Below are 23,085 nucleotides of genomic sequence, written 5' to 3'. Positions count from 1 at the left end.
GAGGCTCTGGCCTGTGTGGGGACATTAACGGGGGCCTCATGCAGGAAGGAGCACATGGGGGGACTCTGGCCGGGAAATGCCCGGGCCCTGTTGCTTAGCTGTAAAGACCTGGTCAGGCCCCCAGGAAATAACAGTCAAAGGGGTTCTGCAAGCGGCACCCGTACCCCTAGGTCGTGAGCCGATGTTGCCTCAAGTACGGAGGGGGCCTCAGTAATTGGGCACAAGTCAGCCACAAACAGACCACAAAGCTGCCTGCTTCCCCTGGCCCCCGAGAAGAAGAGGGGCGGCCAGGCTCCCAGCAGTGGTCCCCTCAGACAGGGAAAATGAGGCTCTGCGCTCACAGAGTGGAGCTGGGACTCCAGGCCGGTGTCAGCTGTTTCTGTGGATGCAGAGCCTGGGCCTGGGAGACCCTGCAGGGCGGCGGCCTTTACGCGTGTCCCCTGGCAGGGAACATGCAGGGCCCGCCTGGCAAAGATCCAGCCACCTGCGGCCAGCCACACTGAAGGATGGTCTCTGTCCCTTTAAAGGTCCCTTCTTTGTCCTGTGTCCTGACCACCATGTGCGACTGACCACCAGCCCCCGGGGTGCAGGGGGCGGCCCCCAGCCCCTCGGGCGAGCCTCGAGGGGTCCCCAGGGAGAAGCAGCCTCTGCAGTGGACTCTTCTGCTCCCAGCCCTGGCACGTCCTCCGAGGAGGTGGCAGCGGTGGCCGCTCCAGAAACTTTGATTCCGTTTCATCAGTAGGTACCGACCTTTGTTTCTCTGCTTCCTGTCAGTCTCACGTGTTGTCGGGCCACATGGAGTCCGTCTGCAGGCCAGAGGAGGTGGACAGGGCCCCACAGACCTGCTTGCATCCCTATCCTGCCGCTTCCAGCCTGTGGCCATGGCAAACCAGGCCAGGCCTGGACCTCAGGGCTGCCACCTGCCTGAGGACGCTGACATTCTGTGGCAGGGCCATCCTGGCAGGAGTGTGCAGCATGGAGCTCTTGCTTCATGCTCCGGCTTGTTCTGAAATGCTTTTGAGGGCACTGGCTGCATAATGTGTGCCCATAGTAGGGAGGTATGAGGCAGATAAAGCCTGGGGAAAGCAAGAATGGGTGGCATGTAAGCTCCTGCTCGTGTGTCCAATGTGGGGCATTAACTTGGCTTGGAGCTTCCTGGAAGCCAAAGCAAAGAGAGAAACTCGATGACCTGATGTTCAGAATCTGGGAAATAACAGGCAATGGCTCAGCTTGTGTCTTAGGCTAATGGAGGGAGGTGTCCCAGGATGCCAGCCTGAGGCAGGAGGCACCTGGGCTGGACAGCATGGGGCTCCCTGCTGGCGGTGCCACACACCTGGGCCTGTGTGTGTGTGTGTGTGTGTGTGTGTGTGTGTGTGTGTGTAGTGGGGGCAGGTGCTGGAATTCGCCTGGGTCCCTGGGGGGGCTGCTGACCTGTCCAGCCTACTCAGCTTCAGGTTGCCACACATCTGAGATCCTCTCTTGTCCCACTGCAGGTGGGCTCTCAGGGTGCCCTGGGACCCCATCGACAACTCCGTGAGCCGACCTGTGACATCAGACACCCCATTGATGGGTAAATTCTTCCACTGGCCTTTCTCCCCTGGGGAAGGGGTGGGCAAGGAGGGACAGGTACCAGCATTCAGGAGGCTTCTGTGCTCACCTTGAATCCTCCCCAAGCCAGAGGAGGTAGTGAGAATCCTCTCCAGTTCATGTTGTGACAACCAGAGCTAAGAGGTCCACCAGTTGGTCCAAATTCATTTTACACAGTGAGGCCAGGACGGCCCGGGTGCTGGTCCCCGCCTCCAGGGAGCCCGAGCATTGCACTCACAGACCATCCACACGCACGACTTTCTCTCTGGCAGCACATTTGACACGCCGAGGGTCCTCACACAGGTGGGCTCGGCTCCAGCTGCATTTGCCATGTGCACTAATGGAGGCTCCTGAGGCTTAGATCTTAGGTCTTCTCTTGCAAAGACAGCATGGGCCTTCAGTGTGGGCTCCTGGTCCAGTGCTCTCTGCTCTGCCGATGCTGGCTGGTGCAAGGATGGCCTTGTGTACCCATTCAGGGACTATAAGGCCTCATGGGAGAGGCACCTATGTTTACAGAGGCACCTGTCCTGGGTGGACGCTGGCCTGGCCTGGCCTGGCCGGGGTGGGACAGAGGAGAGATCCCTGGCCTTGGAGGCTGACAGCTCTGGGTCTCAGTTTCTCATCCTCAGTATGGAGATAAGGTGCCCCCTCCAGGGATCACTAGATACCCGGCCCCTTGGGTGCAGTGGCCACGCTCCATCGCAACCCCAACCACCTGTTCCTAACTGAGCCCCCCGCCCCGGGTGTGCCCCCAACACTGACCGTGTGGCCTCCTTCCTACAGCCACGGGCCTGGCCTCGGCGGTGGCGGACTACCAGGGATCTGGGCCTGAAGAGATGACCTTCAGGGTCGGTGATGCCATCGAGATCCTGGGCGCCCAGGTGCCCGGCCTGCCCTGGTGCCTGGGCCAGCACGTGGCCTCAGGCCAGGTCGGGTTTGTGCAGACGAGTCTCATCAGTGTGCAGGGCCAAGCGTCTGAGTGAGTGGCCGAGGCCCTGCCCTCTCCTGACCTGCCCTTCCACCCCTGTGGGAATCCTGGTGCCCCTGCCCTGGGCTGACTCCTAGGTGACAATCCTGGACTGGGCCTGGGCCTCCCGCCCTCGCCAGTGTCTGGGCATCATTCGTTCCCTGGTCCCCGGGCTGGCATCCTTCCCGTCCGGCGTGCCCTGTCCTTCACCAGGGCAGGGGCTATTCTCTGAAATCCAGCGTTGTCCTGCGGATGCTATGACAAAGCACCACACTGGGGGCCAAGAACAGTGGATGGCGATTCTGTCCCAGTTCTAGGGGACACAAGTCCAAAATCAAGGTGTCCCGGAGGCGCCAGGGGAGGATTGCTTCCACATTCTTCCAGTTCCTGCTGGCTGCAGCGAGGCTTGCGTCACCCCAGTCTCTGCCTCCATCTTCACCTGCCCCCCAGCCCTGCCCCCACGCGTCTGTGTGTCCCTCTTTCTTTTTTTTTTTTTTTTAAGATTTTATTTATTTATTCATGAGAGACACACAGAGAGAGGCAGAGACACAGGCAGAGGCAGAAGCAGGCTCCCTGCAGGGAGCCCGACGTGGGACTCGATCCCTGGTCTCCAGGATCACACCCTGGGCTGAAGGCGGCGCTAAGCCGCTGAGCCACCTGGGCATCCCTGTGTGTCCCTCTTCCTAGAAGGACATTGGTCATGGATCAGGGTCCCCCCACTCCAGTGTGACCTCATCCTAACTGATTACATCTGCAAAGCCCCTTTACCAAGTAAGGTCACCTTCTGAGGTTCTAGGTGGAGATAAATGAATTTTGAGGGACCGTTCACCCCTGTGCACCACGTTGCTCCCTTTCATAAAGCCCTTCGACGACTCTGGGCCTGGCCTTCGCCCTCACCCCACCCCGTGACCCAGACCCTGGTGACCACCAATGTCAAAGGCTGCCCCCTGCCATCAGAGCAGGTGTGTTCGCCTCCTCAAGAGCAACTCTGTGTGGACACGTGCGCCTCTACGTGGGACATCCCCTCCATCCCGGCCTGCCCGTTTTCCTGGGGAGTCTCACTGGCCCCCAAGTTCCATGTCCAACAGCTCATCCCTGGGGATGCGCTTCTGCCCCTACAGGACCCCAACAGCCTGCTGGTGACATGCCTGCCCTGTCTGGGGGATTCTGAGCGTCCCTGCTGTGTGGCCGTGGGCAGCAGCAGGAGCGTCCCGGGTGAGCGGTCAGCGCGCACCACTAGGCCATCCATTGGCGGCCGTTCTGCTCCCTGAGCTTGAGCTTCCATCAGAAAGACCTCAGGCAGGGAGCCCGCGGGAGGTGGGTGTGCGGAAAGGCCTTTACTGAGTCTGTCCCGGGGCCCCCGGGCCTGGCCTCCCACACATGTCTGCAGGGGACCCTCTGGCCCTGACATCCCAGGTCATTCACAGACTGGCCCCTCCCAGAGGGAACCTCAAAGGCCACTTTGGCTTCACGAATTCAAAGTGTCTGTTGCACCTGCTGGTCAGGAGGGAGCTGGAAGCCGACCGGCCCGGAGCCGAGAGCCGCCGCTAGACCAGCGTCTCCCGAAGTGGGTTCCCCGCAGCTTTCCGTCACAGACCCGGTGGAGCTCACGCGAGGTGGGGACGCCCTCCACGTGACTGGCTGGCGGCCCGCAGCGATGCCCAGCACCGGGAAGGCAACGCGAAGTCTGACCTGCTTTCCCTGTCGGAACGCGTTGCCCACACCGACTTCACCGTCAGGACCCTCTCTCTCAGCCCCAGCGGCGGCGTTCCGTGGAACCCTGTCTGGGGAACCCTCCGTCTAGACGAGTCCTGTCATGCATCCAGGGGAGACCGCGGCTTCTGCGTGGACAGCTGGGGTCCGTGTGACTTACGCCTGCCCTGACCTCACCCAGGGTCTGAGCTGGGATGACTGCTGGGTGCGCTCGTCCGTCCGCTCCCTGACGCTAGGGTGACGGGGCTGCAGCAGAAGCTCCTCGTTTGCTCAGCACGTGTTGACTGAACATCCGTCTATGCCAGACCCTGCGCTTTCATCCTTCGTGTGATGAACCTGGTGGCCAGGCCTTTTCTCCTCTTACTTTGACATGATTTCAGACTTAGGGAAAAGTTGCAAGGAGAGCACAGGATTCCCATCATCTCTCCCCTCATCCTGATGGCCCAGATGTGAGCATGTTGTGATGCTTGTTTCCTGCTTTGCCCTCGTGTTTGAACCCTGTGGCGAGTTGGCTGCAAGCACGTGGCCCCACTCCTGGCGAGCTGGGCGGCGCGTTCCCTGAAGCCAGGACGTCCACCTGCATGCCCATGGCATGGCTGCCACAATCGGGAGACGACACTGATGCAAAGTCGCTCTCTGCGGGCCACACGCAGGTCTCGCGAGGATCCCAGTCATGCCCTCAAAACCCAGAGAAAGTTCCAGACCCCGTGGCACCAGCCTTGCCTCCTTAATCTGAAACAGTCTCCTTGTCCTTCAGGACGTCTCTGAAGAATACAGGCCTGTTATTCTGCTGAATGTTCCAGACGCTGCCCCGAGATTTTCTTTAACTTCTCAAAATAGCTCCTAGTTTCAAAGCACTTTTCAAAGTTTCAGATTATGCTGCCAATTTAGTCGTACAAGCACAAATCGCCTGTGCCTTCTCTCTCTGCTCTCCATCCTGGTTTTCATCTCCCTGACTTGGCGCAGACATGTGCCCTGTGTTTGCGTGGGGCACTGTGGGGGGGGAGCACCCACAGAGGCTGTAGGCAGAGCCGTGGGAGCACAGGATGTGAAGGGACTGAACCTGCTTGCAGCTGTCAGCCCCCTCCTCACAGGGGAGGGAACTATGAAGTGGGGCTTTGTAGGCTGCCTAGGAGCTCACCTTCCCCAGGTTACCATGACCCACGGGGTCTGTAGCAGCCTCTCCTGCTCCTGGCACCTGTCTCAGCTGGTGAGGCACCATCCAGGAGGGCAGGATCTATTTTGTTTTTGTCCCAGTGGTGAAGACATAGCAGGTGTGAGGGGTCTGTCTGTCAAATGAGTGGAAATGGGTCTTGCTTAGGAGATGTACTATCTTAAATAAAGCACCTTTTTTTTTTTTTCCAGGCTGGAAAATGTGATTTTTCTCAATGAAGAAGAAAGGTCATTCTTTAGCAATGAAGGGCGTTTTTCAGAGGAGGACGCCAGGCAGCTACTGAGGAGGGCGTCTGGCGCCGACGTGTGCACCGTGTACAGCTTGGGTAGGTTTGCGGGTGCTGGTGGTGGGGCGCTACTCCCCTCGTGCCTCCCACTAGCTTCGGGGACATCACGGGACCTAAAACTGGTCACCCCCTCCAGCCCGGTGCTCAGGACAGTTTTTGTGGGCAGGTTCCCAGAGGGACTGGGGAGGGTCTGGAGCTTTCCTACAGGGTTGCACCGACTGGTGACCGCCAGTCCCAGGAGGCACTGAGCTCCTGCTCAACAGCATCGGCCTGGACAGGCTACTGTCCCCTCAGTGGGCCGTGAATGTTCTGGCTTCCGTGCACTGCTCAAGACACCCCTGCCCTCTGACATTTCCTCTCCTGAAAGCCTGGCTTCCTCCATCAGGAAGTGAAGGAATGCAAACCCCTGGGCACTTAAAAGTGACCAGACAGATGCTGTTGCTGCCCCCAGGACTTGTAGGGGTAGCAGACAGGCCAGGTGCAGAGAGGGGGATGGAAAGAGAGGCAGGGAGGTGCCCACAGTCCCCTGAGGTTCCCGCTGCCCACCTTCCGCTTCGCCGAGAGTCCATGAGAGAGTGACCATCCTGCTGTCACAAGATGAGGGGCCTGGGCCCGTGTGGCTGTGGTCTGGCCAGGTTGCCTGAGTGCTGGGGGGCTGGGGCTGGACCCCAGGTCTGCCACCTCCTATAGACAATGCTGCTCCCTTTCACCGCACCACCCTGTGCTCAGGGAAGGCAGCTCCACGCGCAGAGGCGGGACACGTGTCAGCCGCAGTCGAGGGAGGGGGGCCCCAACAAATTTGCCGGTCGACAGTCACAGGCAGGACAGGAGAGCCGGGTTCCTTCATCCCAAGGATGCAGGGGAATACATGTGTGGACACACACACACACACACACACACACACACACACACTTACACGTAGTGCAATACGTACATGTGCACGCACACGCATGCACACACACCTACACGTCACGCAGACACACGCGTGCACACATGCACATCCACACTTGCTGCTCGCACCTGCGCTTGCCGACGCACATGCCAGGAACAGCTCCTCCAAGAACGGAGTTCAAGTTTCTAGGCTCCCACACATTGGTCTCTCTTCCTAAAACAGGCAAACTTGCATCTCAGCTTTGCAAGTCGGGCTTAAACCCGACATACGCTCTTGTCTTCCTTAGGAAGGCTGTGGGCACCCCTCAGCCGGGGGACGTTCTGGGGTCCCCTCCCCGGGGGCCGCCTAGCTTCCCGCAAGCCTGCACAGTTGTCCTAGCTGACTTTACACTTCAGACGACCTTTCCCAGACAGCTGCTCATGTCAACCCATTTTCGGGAGGCGGAAACCAAGGCTTAGGGAGGGCCCCATCACGAGGAGGGTGGGGTGCAGGTGGAGCTGCCGCCCTGATCTCCGGGACAGCAGGTGAGACTGCGAGGTGCCCAGGGTAGGGAGTGCACCCCTGTCCCCAGAGAGGTGGCAGCAGAAGCCCACGGCCTCTGAGGGGTGGGGGCAGGACAGAGCCTGTGGGCAGGGGATCCTCAGCCCCCCAACCAGGGGATCCCCAGCCCCACAGCCCCTCAGGCTGCCCCAGCCCATACCCCCTCCTGACATGGCCCCTCCCGGAGGTGCTGGCCCGAGAGTGATGCTTTTTTTCTCCCCATTTCAGACAGATTAGAAGAAGCTGAGTGTGAACAGCCAGAACCAGGTAGGCTCCTCCCACAAGATCCCCTCCTATGGGATCCGGGCTGGGGCTGGGGCGATGCCAGCATGGATGGGGGTGGGGTGGGGACCTCATGCCTCCCTGGGGGAGGGCAGATGGGCTGGACGTCAGCCCTGATGGGGAGCTGGATGAGGTGAAGTTAAGCTCCCCCTGCCGCCGTGGTGGGTCCCCTATGAACACGCCAGGCCTCCTGCAGAGCGGGGCGTCCCCTCCATAGTCTGAGCCATGCCTGGCCCCCTGCTCTGTCCTCAGCAAAGAGGGACGTCCCCTCCATAGTCTGAGCCATGCCTGGCCCCCTGCTCTGTCTCCAGCAGAGAGGGACGTCCCCTCCATAGTCTAAGCCATGCCTGGCCCCCTGCTCTGTCCTCAGCAAAGAGGGACGTCCCCTCCATAGTCTGAGCCATGCCTGGCCTCTGCTCTGTCCCCAGCAGAGAGGGGCGTCCCCTCCATAGTCTGAGCCATGCCTGGCCCCCTGCTCTGTCTCCAGCAGAGAGGGGCCTCCCTCCATAGTCTGAGACATGCCTGGCCATGGGTTCCTTTCTTGAAACCTAGACCAGCTGAAATTCTCTGCTTTGAGAGGGTGAAGGGGGTGCAGGGCCTGGATTTGGAGCTTTGTGCTGGAGCAGCCCCTTTGGGATCTGTCTCTTCTTCCCTGGGGGAGCTGGTTAAGGGATCCCCCTCCTCCCTCCACACCTCCATCTCGTCCCCCCACAGAGGATCTGCACTGGGGAGATCCTGGGCACTTGAATGTCTGAGGACCCTTTGGGGTTCCCCGGGCATGGAGTCCACCTGGATGCAAACAGGGAAGGGCCACCTGGGATTCTGGACGAGGAAGGCTCCGGAGATCCCAGGGCTGCTGTGGGGCCTCCCCTCACCCCTGCGCTCTGCTGCATGGGGAGCAGCGGGACTTGCCAGCATCAGAGGGGGTGCGCAGCAGATTCACACCCACAATGAGGTCGTCAGGTCAGACATTTGCCCCTGAACCACACTGAATTCTCGTTTATTCCTGGCCTTCACAGACTAACAAAGAGAGTTCGTTTTGAACATATTTTGTGCAAGTGAACTCAAAACAGAAGAACCTTTAGATCCTGGTTCTTTCCTTGCAGACAAATTCCCCCTTTAAGCTCCTGTTTTCCCAACAGGAAGCATAGCCGCATGCTCCTGGGCGCTGGCTGTGCCTTCGAGGGCCGACCAAAGCCAGCAGTCCGGCGAGCGAGCTCCCTTGGGCAGCGGGGTTCCCAAATTCCCCAGCACCTTGTCCCTTTAGGAGCCGTGGGCCTCAGATTCCCAAACCAGCCAGGGCAAAGGTGGAGACCCGGGGGTCTGGGAGCCATTCCTCATCTTTCCTGCCAGACATAGCCCCAGGCTGGACAGAGGGACACAGACTTCACTGTCCTCAGTTCTGTGGGTGGCTTTTGAGCGCGTGCTGACCCATAGCTCTGATCGCCTTGTGATGATTTCATGGGAGTGGGGGGGGGCTGTACCTGACAGGAGACCCCCCAAGGGCTGAGGAAATCCCACGGAGGCAGCTGTACTGGGAATATGGACATGTCTGTCCATTAAGTGGCTTTAACTCTTTCTGGAGAGAATTTTTTTTTAAGATTATTTATTTAATAGGATCACAACCTGAGCCTAAAGCAGATGCTCACCCACTGAGACACCCAGTCACCCCAGAGGGAAAAGGACTTTAAATGATCGCTGAGCGGTGCTTTTAAACAGGAAGCATAGGAGGGCATTCCTGGGTAAAAAGCTTGGCCTAAGTGATCCCTAGTCTCATAACCATGACTGAGTTCCCACTGAGTGCTGGGTGCTGGGTGCTGGGCTCCGCGTTTCATGTCAGTTTTGATGCTCAGGTAGGGGAGGCTCAGGCAGGACCTGACAGGGACACTGAGGCTCGGAGGGATGTCCTTACCCCAGCCTGGACCCAGATCAGGTGCTCATCTATCTTGGGGTTTTGGTGATTTGCAGAAATGCCTCTGCCTTCCCTGACCCCAGAGCCGCGTGAGACCCTACAGAAGGTGAAGAATGTTCTAGAACAATGCAAGTCCTGCCAGGACTGCCCGGAGGAGCCAGCATCCTGGGGTCTGTGCTCGGTGTCCAGTGGTGCAAACTCACCGGACAGTGAGGAGCCCTCCTTCTGCTTGGACTCAGAGGCCGACTGGACCCACCCGGAGGCCCTGGGCTCACTGCTGCTGTTCCTGGATGCTCCTGGGTACAAGGCCTGCTTCCGTGGCCTGTATGACCTCTCTCTGCCGGGGCTGAGCACCCTGTTTCGTGGCTTCACCGACGAGGAGCTAGCCGGGCACCTGGCCCAGGCCCGAGGGGCAGCCAAGAAGGCCGGCTTCCCCATGGCCCTCGCCAGGCTCTGCTTCCTCCTGGGCCGGCTGTGCGTGCGCAGGCTCAAGCTGTCCCAGGCCCGGGTGTACTTCGAGGAGGCCCTGGGGGCCCTGGGGGGCCACTTTGGCGACCTCTTCCTGGCAGTGGCTGTGTACGCCAACCTGGCCACCGTTCACCTGAAGCAGAAGAACAGGGACAGGTGCGCGCAGGTGGTGCCCAAAGCCTCGGCCCTGCTGCTGGGGACGCCCAGCCACGTCTGCAGCACCGAGGCCGAGTCGGAGCTCCTGAAGCATGCCCTGCGGCAGGCCATCGCCTGCCGGAGCCCCCAGGCCGAGGCCCGGGCCTGCTTCCTGCTGGCCAGGCACCACACTCGCCTCAAGCAGCCCGAGGAGGCCCTGCCCTTCCTGGAGAGGCTGCTGCTTCTGCACGGGGCCTGGGGCTCCCCCGAGGCCTCGTGGCCCATGGACGGCTACCTGCTCCTGGCGGACATCTACAGCCGGCGGTGCCTGCCGCACCTGGCGCTGAGCTGCGTCCGGGCGGCCTCGCTGCGGGCCCGGGGCTCGCCGGGCAGCGCGCTCCGAAGCGTGGACCTGGTCCTCCGGAACTGCCCGCGGCTGCACCACCCGCCCGCCCAGACGGCGCACCACCTCCAGCGGGCGCTGGCCTCCCTGGCCTCGGGCCCGGGGCAGGCGCTGCGCGGCCCCCTCTGTGCCAGCCTGGCCCGGCTGCACAGCCGCCACGGGCAGCAGGACAGGGCCATCTCCTTCATGGCGCAGGCGGTGGAGGCGGCCGCGGGCGCCGGCCGCCGCCTGGCAGTAGACTACGTGGTGGCGCTCGCCTGGCTCTACGTGCTTCACGGCCGGAGCCCGCTGGCCCTGGACATCCTCGAGTCTGTCCTGGACGTGGCCGTGGCCAGCGAGGACCAGGAGGGCGTCATCGCCAACATGGCAGCGATCGCCCTCAAGAGGACGGGCCGGACCCGGCAGGCGGCCGAGGGCTACTACCGCGCCCTGCGTGTCGCCAGGAGCCGGGGCCACCTGAGGAACCAAGCGGTGGTGCTGGCCAATTTCGGGGCGCTGTGCCTGCAGGCGGGGGCCGGGGGCCTGGCCCAGCACTACCTCCTGGAGGCCGTGAAGCTCTTCTCGCGGCTGCCCAGCGGCGACTGCGGCCAGGACTTCACGTGGGTGCTCCTGCGGCTCGGCCACCTGCACACCCGCAGGGCCCTCGCCCGGCAGGGCAAGTGCTACTACGAGTGGGCCTTTCTGGTCGCCGTGGAGACGGACCACTTGGAGGGTAAGTGCCAGCCCTGCCCTCCCCGGCCCCACTCTCCCCCGGGCTCTGGGTCGGCCGCGCTGGCTTCCTGGAGGGAAATGTTTTCCTCTCACTTCTGTCCAGAGCACGCCCGGGGTTTGCCGCTTGGAGGCAAGCGGTTGTTCTTCCACCAGTGAGAGTGTTGAATATTTGCAGGTGCCCTGGAGGCGGGCTGGGGGGCGGCTCTCGCGGGAGTATGCCAGGCTCTGTGCGGGGGGTGGCCAAGAGTGGGGCACAGATGCCCGGGTCACAAGAGCCGCGACATGGGGTGCTCATCATGATGATGGGAGGCTCCCGGCCCCGGCTCATAGGACCTGAGGGTGGAGAGGGTCTAGCCAAGCATGGGATGGAGGGTAGGCAGAAGGTGCCACCTGTGCCAAGGCCCCGGGGTGAGCAGGCTGGGCCATGCAGGGGATGGGTGTGTTGGGTGGTGGGCGGTGAGAACCTTGGCTGGGGGGCTAGGGCAGAGGCCGGGGAACCCAGGCTGTGGTTTGACATTGTTCCCGAGAGCACCAGGGAACCACTGAGGGATATAGGATATAGGACACGCACCAGGTCTGGAAGGGGGCCCTCTGGACCTCCGGGAGGAGCCCAGAGCTGGGTGCCCGGATGTGCCCTGCAGCCTCGGGCAGGTCCTGGCTGCGCTCAGAGGTTCTGCCCCTGTGCTGAGCCTGCAGGAGAACGACGGCCGCTCTGCGTCGTCTCTGAGCTGGTTTGGGTAGCTTGTCTCCCGAGGCTCGAGGCTCCACCTCTGTCAGCCGAAATCCTTCATCCTCTTCTGTGATCCTTTCATTTCCGTAAGACTTATGCCGATGGCCTCTCTTCCGCTGCTGATTCCAACACTTTACACCTTTTCTTCTGGTCTGGCTAAAGGTGAGTCCACTTTGTTCATCTTCCCAAAGACTCGTCATTGGGTTTCATGAATTTTCTCTCTTCTCAACATTACTATTTTATCTTGGCTCTTGAACTTTTGCTGTTCCTTCCTTTTGCTTGCTCTGGGTCTAGTTACCTGCTCTTTTCCTCCTGCCTTAGGGGGAGAAGTTTAAATGTTTTTTTCTGAAATGTTTCTTTGTTAATGTAGGCGTCCCTCTAAACCCTGCTGTCCTGCGTCCCGTGGGGTTGGGTACGTTGCACTTGTATCTGCACTCATTTCGAAATATGTCCTCGTTCCCGTTGTGATGTCTCCCACAAGCCGCTGGCTGTTTAGGGGCACATTCTTTGTGCCCACATATTCCGGGATTTCCTGAATTTCCTTCCTCCTGACTTCTGGTCGTGTTTCATTTGTCTCTGGAGGACGCGCTCTGTAAGACGTCAGGCCCCTCACAATTACTGGGAGTTGCTCTGTGATTCGACGTGTGGTCCCTCTCAGGAAACATGACTGAGAGGTCTCGTGGGTCGCGGGCTTGTTCCAATCATCTGTGTCCTTGCTGATGTCCGGGTCAGCTGAGTGGGGAAGAGCTCGACCGATCTCAGTCCCCAGGTTCAGGCGAGGCAAATAGGGCTGCGGTTTGGAGCCTGGCCTCGTGAAGGAGCTGGAGGCCGGTTTGAATCCCAGCCCCACTCTGCACTGTGTGCTCCAGACTCGGTACTGTGCTTGGGACTCCGCGTGCGAGCCTGCAGCGTGGGGAAGCCGGTGCTCCCTGCCTGGTCGGTGTGGTAGGAAGGCAGCGCGGCATGGTGGGAGAGGCCGGCCAGGACCCCACCCCAGGCCTGGGAATTGTGGAAGAGGTCAGCACCGTATCTGTGACCTGCCCTACCTGGGCTCATCACCATGTGCGACCTTGAGCAGGTGGCCTAGCCTGTCTGGGCTCAGTTTCCACATCTGCGATGCCCCAGAGGCTGGCACACAGCAGGGGCCTTTGGACCTTGCAAATGTCCCTGCAGTGCATGACGGTGATGCCCTCCTTTTGTCTCCCCCACCCAGGCCAGCTGCGTGCCGTCCAGTGTCTCTGTCACTTCTATAGCACCGTCATGCCCAGCGAGGCCCAGTGCGTCGTCTACCACGAGTTCCAGCTCTCGCTGGCCCGCAGGGTGGCCGACAAAGTGCTGGAGGGTCAGCTCCTGGAGACCATCAGCCAGCTCTACTTGTCCCTGGGCACTGAGCGGTGAGGATGCCGGCCTTGATCCTGGGGCAGCCTCTCCGCAGGGACAGTTTCATTCCTAGTGTCAGATAGGCCTGAGCCTGCAGGCCGGGGAGCATCCCAACCTGTACTCGGGGCACGTGGGTCCCAGGACAGCTGTCCTCTGCCCACACACCTCCCGGCCTTCCAGGGGAGGCAGAGTGTGCATTTCTGGGTCACTCTTCAGATCATGGTGACTTTTGGAAACTGACCTCTGCATTCCCCGAGTCTCCTTCAGCCAGCCCAGCTCTGGGCCGAGCAGCCTGTCCCCGACTGTCCCCTCAGATGTAAGGACTAGAGGATTCTTGTCCATGGAGTGATAGCTGGCTGTCCCGCCTGCTTCCCGTGGGCAGAGTTTCGGGGTCACCTGTCCTATGTAATGCCTACACTGCGCATCCCAATCAGGTGTGGTAAGGGACAGCCTGGGAAGATCACTGAGGACACCCTCTCCAGCGGGAGACTCTCTGAGAGGCAGGGAGGGAGCCACAGGCCAGCCTCGGCCATCCCTCCACACTCCAGGGCCTCAGTTTCACTGCAGGACTAATGGACAGTGACCTTGACAAATGCTTCTCAAAGTGGGGTCCCCAGAGCTGCAGCATCCACATCACCTGGGAGCCTACTGGGAAGGCACATTCCTGGGTTCCACCCCAGACCAGCCAAGTCCCAGACTCTGGGAGCACAGCCCTACAACCCGAGTTTGAGAACCCCTGGCACAGGTTATCTCTACATTTCTGCCCAGTGCAGATGCTCCCTGCTGCGGCCAGAGGTCACATGTCCATGTCTGGGGAGGCAGGGTAGAGACAGAGGGGCCCGCTCCTCCTCCCTGTTTCCTCCCAAGAGCCTCCTTGACTTTTGCCAGCTGAGCAGACAACCAGACAGGCACTGGGAAGAGCCCAGTCTGCCCCCATGCGGGCAGCTGGCCTGAGAGCACCTGCTCTGACCAGCTGGCTCTAATTCCAGGGCCTACAGGTCCGCGCTGGACTACACCAAGCGCAGTCTGGGGATATTCATCGACCTCCAGAAGAAGGAGAAGGAGGCACATGCCTGGCTACAGGCAGGGAAAATCTACTACATCCTGCAGCAGAACGAGCTGGTGGATCTGTACATACAGGTGCAAGGACGTGGGGCGCGTGCACCACACTCGCTGCCCCGCTCACTCTCTCCTTCGTCCCCAGAGCACGGCGGGCACCTGCTGCGTGCTGGCTGCCTATGCCACCCCCACCCCTAGATTCCCACTTCCAGCATCTTACACAGTGACCCGAGCAAGCCCCCGGGGGGCCAGAGGTGGGTGCCCCTCATGCGCCCACCTGGACTGGTACACAGCAAGTGCTCAGTAAACATGCAAATGATGCGTTCGGTCTATTAACACATGGGAGAACTTGCCTCCGCGGTATGTGGTGTGTCTCCTTAAAAATGCATTAATCACAAGCTCCATTTCCAGTTGCATTCCCAAACATGACGTGATTTGAAGTAAATTGAGAAGCTCGTGAGGGTTATGTTTTCATTTCTGAGCACCTGCTGTGTACTTCCCTGGGCCGGGGGCTGAGGATCCCGGTTCGGGAGCTTACGGCTGAGAGGGGGAGCAGACACGTCAGTAAACAGTTCTCCCACAGGGCTGCCTTGGGGCTTTAGGCAGGGACATGTGGAGGAAGGAGCCAGGAGGGTGAGCTCCAGTTGGTCTGGGGAGGCTGGATTGAGCAGCGGGGGGGGGTGGGGCCCACCTTCGAGGAGGGCTCTGGACAGTAGGATTCTCAGGGGCGGAGGCCAGATGTGCATGTGTGGCCGGTTCTGGATTGCCCGTGGGGGCTGGTCTACTCTTGTCCATTCATCTGCTGTTCGTTGAGCACCTAGTATGCACCAGGCACCTTGCTGGGCTCTGGATATGGCAGAGAAGCAACAGCCTTAGCCACCTGGTGGGAGGGACAGGCAGGTGTGTGCTGTCAGGTGTTGCCAGGGGCCACGGAGGAAGATAGTAGAGGGGAAGCTGGATAGTAGAGCCCCGCCAGGGTCTGGGACTGGTTGCAGGGATTCAGGGGCCCCCACCTCTGAGCTCCATCCCAAACTCCTGACCAGCCCACACTTGCCGACTCCCAGGGCCCTGGCCAGACAGAGTTCCCCATGGCACATAGCAGGAACCGCCGTCCCCCCTGAAGGACGAAGGTGTGGGCAAGGGGAAAGGCAGCCGCATTCCTGTTGCACATCCTCAGGGCTGCTTCGAGGGTCTAGGGGCAGCTGGGGATGCTGAGAGTCTCCGCGGGAGCGCTGTGGGCCTCATGAGAGTTTCTGCATGCCCACAGGTGGCGCAGAATGCAGCCCTATACACGGGGGACCCCAACCTGGGACTGGAGCTGTTTGAGGCAGCAGGGGACATCTTCTTCAACGGGACCTGGGAGCGGGAGAAAGCCGTGTCCTTCTACCGGGTGAGCTGGCTGATGAGGGCGGGCCTGCTGCCTAGAGGGAGGGCCGCCCCATGCACTCACTTGCTTCCTGGGTGGCTTCACCCAGGATGATCCTGACTCCCAGCCCCAACCTGGGTGGGACCACTGGAGGGACAGAGGCCACTCTGGGCTTACAGGACCTCAAACTCCTGGGAGGCCAGTCCTACTCCATCTGGCAGATAGGAAACTGAGGCCCAGAGATGCATAGGAGCACAGCGCAGGACACACAGCCCAACCATGGAGGGACCGGCATCAGGGCCAGGACTGCATGCATCTCCAAGTAGAGCAGCTGCTCCCTGCCCGGCCAGCCCACAGCCTGAAGCCCAGCCCTGGGGACAGAGAAACACCCACTTTTAGAGCAGGATGGTGTTGGGTCCTACTTGTCAGGCTCTCATCAGCCGGGGGTTGGGGGCACTGGTCTGAGGTTACTGAGACGGGCTGCAGGTCCTACCCCAGCTTGCTCATGGCCCAGCAGCCCTGTGGGCGTCAGGGCCTCTCCAAGCTGACTTTCCTCCTGGGGTACAGAGCTGAACAGAGACGCCACGGGATAACGGGGTACATTTGGGGCTTTAAGGGATACCAGGCCTGACTCGCCTGCTTGTGTGGCAGGATCGGGCACTGCCCCTGGCTGTGACCACAGGGAACCAAGAGGCAGAGCTGCGGCTGTGCAACAAGCTGGTGGCGCTGCTGGCTGAACTGGAGTCGCCCCAAGAGGGCCTGGAGTTTGCCCACATGGCCCTGGCGCTCAGCATCACCCTGGGTGAGCCCTGCACCCCAGCCCCCCAGGGCCTCCACCTCTGACACCTGCAGGGTCGACGCAGAAGACAAAAGACAGGGGGAGCCCAGGGCACCTGCGGGGCTGCAGGTCACCTCTACAGGTCCCAAATCTGCCCCTGGATGGTGCGGGGCCTGTCGGAAGTGTCCCACTCACTGGGTGGCTGGGCTCTCCTTGTCAGTTCTGTGGCTTCCTCTGCCTCTTTCCCTGCTGACCACGAGGGCCAGCCAGTGCGCCCTGGGTTCTAGACAACTCAGGCTTCTCTCTGGCCCCAACACACATGCCGAGCTGGGTCAGTCATGCTGTTCCATATGCCGTCCCTTCCCAGTGTCTGTCCCCGCACTCAGCCAGCCCCACTGTTCTCTGTCTGGCGATGTCCCAGTCCCCTCAGTGCCTGACACCCCCTGTCCCAGCACCTAAGGGTGCCATCCCAGGCCATCTGTCTTCCCCCAGAGAGAGGCACACAGTCAGTGTGCAGCAGGGTTTGTGTGCAGAGCCCACGGAGGTGGGCTGGAAATTGGAGGGAGCTGGTGACTCCCCAGGGGCGGCAGAGGAGCTGCAAATACAGCAGGAAGGGTCCCTCTCCTGTTGGGAGGCTGCCTGGAGTCCTGGCACTGCCTGGAGTCCGTGCACAGCCGGCCTGACTCTGGGGCCTCCTGCTGCCCCCTCCGGGGCCATGTGCAGGCACAGAGCTGGAACGTCCACCAACCTCGGTGGACAGGGAGCAGACAATATTAGGCCCACTGTGCAGGTGGGGAGACTGAGTCCTGGGACCGGCTGGAGCTTTTGAGACGGTGTCGGCGTGGGGGGCCAGGGCTGGCCTGTGCCCCCACCACCCCCACAGCCATATCCTCACGCGTGCCCCCGTCCCTGCGCCTCCAGGGGACCGGCTGAACGAGCGCGTGGCCTACCACCGACTGGCCGCCCTGCACCACCGGCTGGGCCACGGCGAGCTGGCCGAGCACTTCTACCTCAAGGCTCTGTCGCTTTGCAACTCGCCCCTGCAGTTCGATGAGGAGACCCTGTACTATGTGAAGGTGTACCTGGTGCTCGGTGACATCATCTTCTACGACCTGAAGGTGAGTGCGGGCGGGGGAGGCAGGGCTCAGGGCACGTGGTGGGTGGGGGAGCCGGCCCTGCTTGGAGTGGGATCGCAGATCGCAGATCCAGGCCTGGCCCCGGCCCTCCTGCCAGGTGGTCTCGGAGCCTGGAGCTCCAGGCCAGGCCGTGAGGAGCAGGCCAGGTCAGCGGATGTGGTCCGAGTCCCACACAGGCCTGGCCCTGCTCTCGAGAGCTCCACGTCCAGGCAACAGGCTGACATATGAGCAGACGTTGGCCACCACTAGGTAAAAACAAACAAAAAAGTGTGTAGTCAGGGCAGCCTCCTGGAGGAAGTAACTGCAAAGCTGAGTCTTTTTTTTTTTTTAAGATTTTATTTGTTTATTCATGAGACACATAGAGAGGGAGAGAGGCAGACACATGCAGGGAGCCCGATGTGGGACTTGACCCTGGGGCTCCAGGATCACACCCTGGGCGGAAGGCAGATGCTTAACCGCTGAGCCACCCAAGCATTCTTAACAGTCTTAACAGTCAAGTGGATGTTCGCCACCAAAAGAGTGGGGGGGATGAGGTCATTCTCCGGGGGGTGGGGGAAGAGTCACCACTGCCCCCAGATACCACGTTGTGAGGTGCTACGCAAGTCCTGGCACCTCCTCCAGGAAGCCTGCCACTGTGGGCAGAGGGATTCTTTCCTGGAATCCTGAGTCACAGAGGGAAACGGGCTAGGGATGGGTTGTGGCCTACCCCGGGGTTTGTAGCAAGGACACCCCTGCAGGCAGCCTGGCTAGATCCTGCCCTGCTGGAGCTGGGGGAGCTGGAGCTGGGGCTCTACCCGTCTCCCAGCCCTGCAGTGGACACAGACCAGAGCCTGGAGACATCTGCATGCTGCCCTACGGGCAGGTGCCCCCATCACCCCACCCTGGGTATGGTAGCACCGCACGGCACAGTGTCTCTGCTCCGTGTTGGCTGAAGGGGGGAGCAGGGGCTGAAGTCTCCACTCCCACCCCCCCATGGCACCTAGGGCCTGGGGCGGCGCTGGAAGCCGCCCACCCAGTTAGCAGCCACCAACTCCCTGCCTGGGGCAGCCTTCGCTGTGCGCTGGTGACACCTGGTGGTCAGAGGTGGTCACTGCGGCCTCCTGCTGTGTCAGAGCCCGACAGTTCTTTGGGGAGCCTGTGGGCAGTGGTGGGTACTGCAACTTAGCCTCCCTGTGTTCCAGTCTGTGTGATCCAGGTTCTGTGTGATACAGGATCTGTGTGGCCTAGGCTCTGTGATCCAGACCCTATGACATCCACACTGTGTGATCCAGGTTCTGTGTGATCCATCTATGACATCCAGACTGTGTGATGGAGGCTCTGTGTGATCCAGGCTCCGTGATCCAGGCTCTATGACATCCAGACTGTGTGATGGAGGTTCTGTGTGATCCAGGTTCCGTGATCCAGGCTCTATGACATCCAGACTGTGTGATGGAGGCTCTGTGTGACCCAGGTTCTGTGATCCAGGCTCTATGACATCCACACTGTGTGATGGAGGTTCTGTGTGATCCAGGCCCTGTGATCCAGGCTCTATGACATCCAGACTGTGTGATGGAGGCTCTGTGTGATCCAGGCCCTGTGATCCAGGCTCTATGACATCCAGGCTGTGTGATCTAGGCTCTGTGTGATCCAGGCTCTGTGTGGTTGGCTCTTCTCATGCTTTACTGTTCTAGAGGAGTGGTGCCCCCACAGGACAGGGCAGAGACAGAGGCCGGCATGGTCAGCTAGTCAGGGTAGGACTAGGAGCAGCATGGTGGAGCTCCAGTGCCAGGGACCCTGGGACCCACCACCCTCTGACCCAGTGAGCCTGCATGCTTCATGTGTGTGCCTGCTGTCCCAGGCTAGGCTCTGGGCTGGGCCTCCCCCGTGTAGGCATGCAGAGCCTGGCAGTGGGGCAGGGCTTTGGCCAACCTCACCTGAGCTCTGTCATCTATGGCGTGTGTCCCTGACCCCTGGGCCACTGAGGAACACAGCTGCACAGAGGTTATAACTCCAGAGTCTATGTGATTGGTTACTAAGCAGCTCTGCATAAGAAGGGGAAACTGAGGCTGGAAGGTGAACAAATGTGCTCAAGATAGGAGTCAGGGAGCTGGGCTCAGAGGTACTCAACCTGACACCAGGCCCTGGGGATGGGACCTTATCTCTCCATGGTCTCATGGGCAGGAAGGCAAGGTCCCTGGGCTTGGGAGGCGGGGGTCCAGTGGCTTCCCAGCTGTGCCGTGGCTGCCATCAGCTCCACGTCTATCATCAGGGGCCACAGCCGACTTCATACCCTGCAGCACAGCCCAGGAGAGACGGAGGCTCCTCTGTGCGCCCCCTGCATGGACAGGCATGGGAAAGGCTGCTTAGAGGTTGGGGGCCGTGGGCATCTCTGCCACTGTACAGCACCCCCTGTTACCTGCACATGGGGGCGTCAGGGCTGAATGAGCATGACTTGAATAGGACAGATTTGGGTGTGAATCCTGCATGTGCCCCCACTGGCTGCTGCAGGCATATGTGCACACACACGTACATGGATACACACCACTCCCCTACCACCCACAGTGGCCAGTTCCCTAGTTGGGATGTCCCCTCCTCCAGGAAGCCCTCCCATCCTATACCAGGCTGACTCAGGTGCCACCTGGGGCTCCCGCAGGCTGCTGCTCATCCCTGTGGTCAATGTGGTCCTGGAATGGGCCGTGGCTCCCGCCTCACACTGGGCCTGGTGCCTGGAGGGGCTCAGAGCAGCTCTGAGTCCCTGCTGTTCTGTTCTCCTGAGCCCACGCTCTGTGCAAGGGCAGTGAGGAGCCAGGGCTGCCGACAGTGTCCTGGGAGCCGTCCCAGGCAGCGGAGGGAAGGGCCGGGTCTGGGTTTTAGAGTGGTCCCTCGGGAGGGACTGGGGCGGACACAACAGGGAGGCTGGGCAGAGCAGCAGCCTCCGGAGAGACAGGCTCGTGAGCCCCCGCCTGCACCCAGGGCCGCGTTAGGGTCAAATCTGGCTGAGCCACCATCTCTCCCCCAGGACCCCTTCGACGCGGCCGGGTACTACCAGCTGGCGCTGGCGGCGGCCGTGGACCTGGGCAGCAAGAAAGCCCAGATGAAGATCTACACGCGCCTGGCCACCATCTACCACAACTTCCTCCTGGACCGCGAGAAGTCCCTCTTCTTCTACCAGAAAGCCCGGACCTTCGCCACGGAGCTTAACATCCGCAAGGTCAACCTGGTCCCCGAGCGGTGCTGGGGGCGGGCGCCCTGGCTGGCCCCCAGCCCCCCGCCCTGAAGACCCCGGCCCACGGGAGTGGACTCCCCACCTCTCCTGGGGGGGTCTCTGCGGGGCTTGTTTCCTGGGAGACGGGGGTCAGACAGCAACCGATGATTTTGTGGTAACCTGCTGCAGCCTGCAAGACCCCTCCCCTGGTCTGCCTCTGGGGGAGTGACAGGGACCAGGCCCCATCCCTGGGGACCCCCCTGGTCTGCATCCCATCCTCAGCTGTGACCTGGAAGGACAGACCCGGGCCGGGTCCCTCTGCCAGCCTTGCACACCCCAGTTCCTGGAGTCAAAGCATAAGACGGCTGCAGGCTTCCCTGGGCATCTTCTCCCTCACCCATCCCCTCACAGCATGTCTGGCTCTAGCTCTGCCTTCAGCCCTCAGACTGACCCAGAGCCAGCCCAGGTGGGACTGTTAGTGTCTCCATTTCCAGTTGAGGAGATGGAGGCACAGAGAGGTTAGGTGCCTGGCCCACCGTCACACAGCAGGTAGGGGGGGCAGGGTGTATACCACCTGCCCGCCTGCCTCAAGGGATGTGTCTGCATTAGAACCTAAGGGCAGGTCCTGGAAGAGGGTGTCAGCGCCTCGCTGTCTCTCCACCCCTTATCTGTGTCCCAAAGGCAACAGAGACGGGGCAAGGGAAGGTGGCCCCAGCGCTCTCCGACCTGAGCATCCTCTGGCCCAGCCTGGCCCATCACCTGCAGCCCCGCTGGCCCTGTGTGGTCTGCTGCTGAGCTTGTCTAAAGGCCCATCTGCACCGCCAAGCGCCAGGGAGCCTCGATTTACAGGCAGGGAAAGTCTCAGAGAGGCCGTGGGTCTCCCGGGTCGATCTCCCCCCACACAGCATCATGTCACTCTCCTCTTTTTCTTTAATTTATTTTGTTAAGTAAGGTGAAATTTACATAAAATTAACCATTTAAGGTGGACAGTTCAATGGCATTTTGTGTATTTACAGTGACGAACATGTTTTCATTGCCCCATGGAAACCTGTCCCTAGAAAAGTCACTTCTCCTTCCCCCTCCTTCAAGAGCCTCCTTGAGCAAGAGGGGAAGCTGAGGCCGGCAGAGGGACTGGATGGTGGGCCAGAACTCTGGGTCTGGACCTGAGCCCGGGAGAGGTTGCAGGCCCCGGGAGCCCCCGGGAAGGGGGCGAGGGATTGGGGTCTGCGGAGCCCCGGGGCCCTGCCCGCTCAGAGCTGGCCTGCAGGTTTCCCCCAGGCCTCTCACGCCAGGGAGCAGCAGAGAGCCTTCCAGAAGCTGGCGCAGAGAGGCTGCCGAACCTCCCAAACTTGACCCCAAAATGCCTTCTAGAGGGAGGGAGGGCGTGGAAAGCAGGAGGCGGCCTCGCTGTAATTGAAAACAGGACGACCTGATGACGACCTGATGACCTGCTGGTGCAGCAGGCAGCGGCCGGCACAGTAACCCCAGGACAGATCTCGGGTCACTGACTGCTGGGCGGCGCCCGGGCCTGGGCCTGCAGCCACCCCGCAGCGGACGGGGCCAGAGGGCAGGGTCACTCAGGGGCCCCACCACCTGCCTGGGAATCCGCGCCCCACCCCCTGACCTTCCCAGAGCTGTCGCTCCCACCCCCCTGCATCCAGGGTCCCACACCCCCCACCTGCCGGAACCCTGATACCTCAGGGCAGCAGACCTGGTGGTCCCAAGGGGGACTTCGGTCGCATAGCCCCTAGGTTCCCATCCCAGCCCCCCCACTTAGAGGCTGGGGACTTGGGGTGAGTTCATTTCCCTGAGCCCCAGTTTGGTCAAAGCCAAGCTGAGGCTGGTGACCCCAGTACTGGGAGTCGAGGGAGGATTCACAGAGCAGGGTGCTTGGTGCCAGATCCAGGGCTGAGGTCGCCTGTTTGTTCTCGATGATACTTAACACTGCGGGAAGAGCACCAACAACCACAGGCTGAGTCATCTGGTCAAGTCCCATAGCTTCTTAGACCCTCGGTCTCTTCTTTTGTAACCAGAGACAAACCCTACGTCAGGGTCCTGAGAAGGAAGAGTAAAGATGTGCCCGGCACAAAGCGGCTCGTGGAACTGGGCAGCCGGTCCCTTCTTTTCAGCCGAAACCAGGAGGTGGACAGAGGCCAGGACTCCAGTGTTGCTCTGCCCCTTCAGGGAGCAGGGCCTGGGCAGCACCCCCCTGACCCATCTGTCGGCAGAGTGAGTGTGGGATGGCCCGTGGCTGGCACCTGTGCACCAAGTGAGCACCCGGCCCAGAAGCCCTGCTGCCCCCACTGTAGAAGAAGGCATCCCCACCGGGTCCTTCGGGGCCCCCAGCCACGCAGGTTCAGCAGGCACCTCCTGCACACAAGC

The 23,085-nt window shown here is 61.0% G+C and overlaps 1 protein-coding gene across 2 annotated transcripts in view; it reads left to right on the top strand.

Annotated features, from left to right (window-relative positions):
* SH3TC1 (SH3 domain and tetratricopeptide repeats 1) overlaps window positions 1–21,690 on the top strand; it is a 48,416-nt gene extending 26,726 nt beyond the window's left edge. For both annotated transcript variants that reach the window (XM_055326861.1, XM_055326862.1), the window contains exons 7-18: window positions 528–738; window positions 1,494–1,570; window positions 2,371–2,566; window positions 5,633–5,766; window positions 7,388–7,426; window positions 9,410–11,071; window positions 13,014–13,194; window positions 14,170–14,320; window positions 15,507–15,629; window positions 16,257–16,407; window positions 17,305–17,501; window positions 20,518–21,690. In XM_055326861.1, coding sequence (XP_055182836.1) covers window positions 528–738; window positions 1,494–1,570; window positions 2,371–2,566; window positions 5,633–5,766; window positions 7,388–7,426; window positions 9,410–11,071; window positions 13,014–13,194; window positions 14,170–14,320; window positions 15,507–15,629; window positions 16,257–16,407; window positions 17,305–17,501; window positions 20,518–20,775 — 3,380 coding nt within the window. In that variant the 3' untranslated portion in view covers window positions 20,776–21,690. The remainder of the gene's footprint in view (window positions 1–527; window positions 739–1,493; window positions 1,571–2,370; window positions 2,567–5,632; window positions 5,767–7,387; window positions 7,427–9,409; window positions 11,072–13,013; window positions 13,195–14,169; window positions 14,321–15,506; window positions 15,630–16,256; window positions 16,408–17,304; window positions 17,502–20,517) is intronic.
* Window positions 21,691–23,085: the final 1,395 nt, after the last annotated feature.

This window comes from Nyctereutes procyonoides, unplaced genomic scaffold (assembly GCF_905146905.1).
Source record: "Nyctereutes procyonoides isolate TBG_1078 unplaced genomic scaffold, NYPRO_anot_genome, whole genome shotgun sequence".
Taxonomy (NCBI): domain Eukaryota; kingdom Metazoa; phylum Chordata; class Mammalia; order Carnivora; family Canidae; genus Nyctereutes; species Nyctereutes procyonoides.
This window is presented reverse-complemented; position numbering and strand designations above follow the sequence as displayed.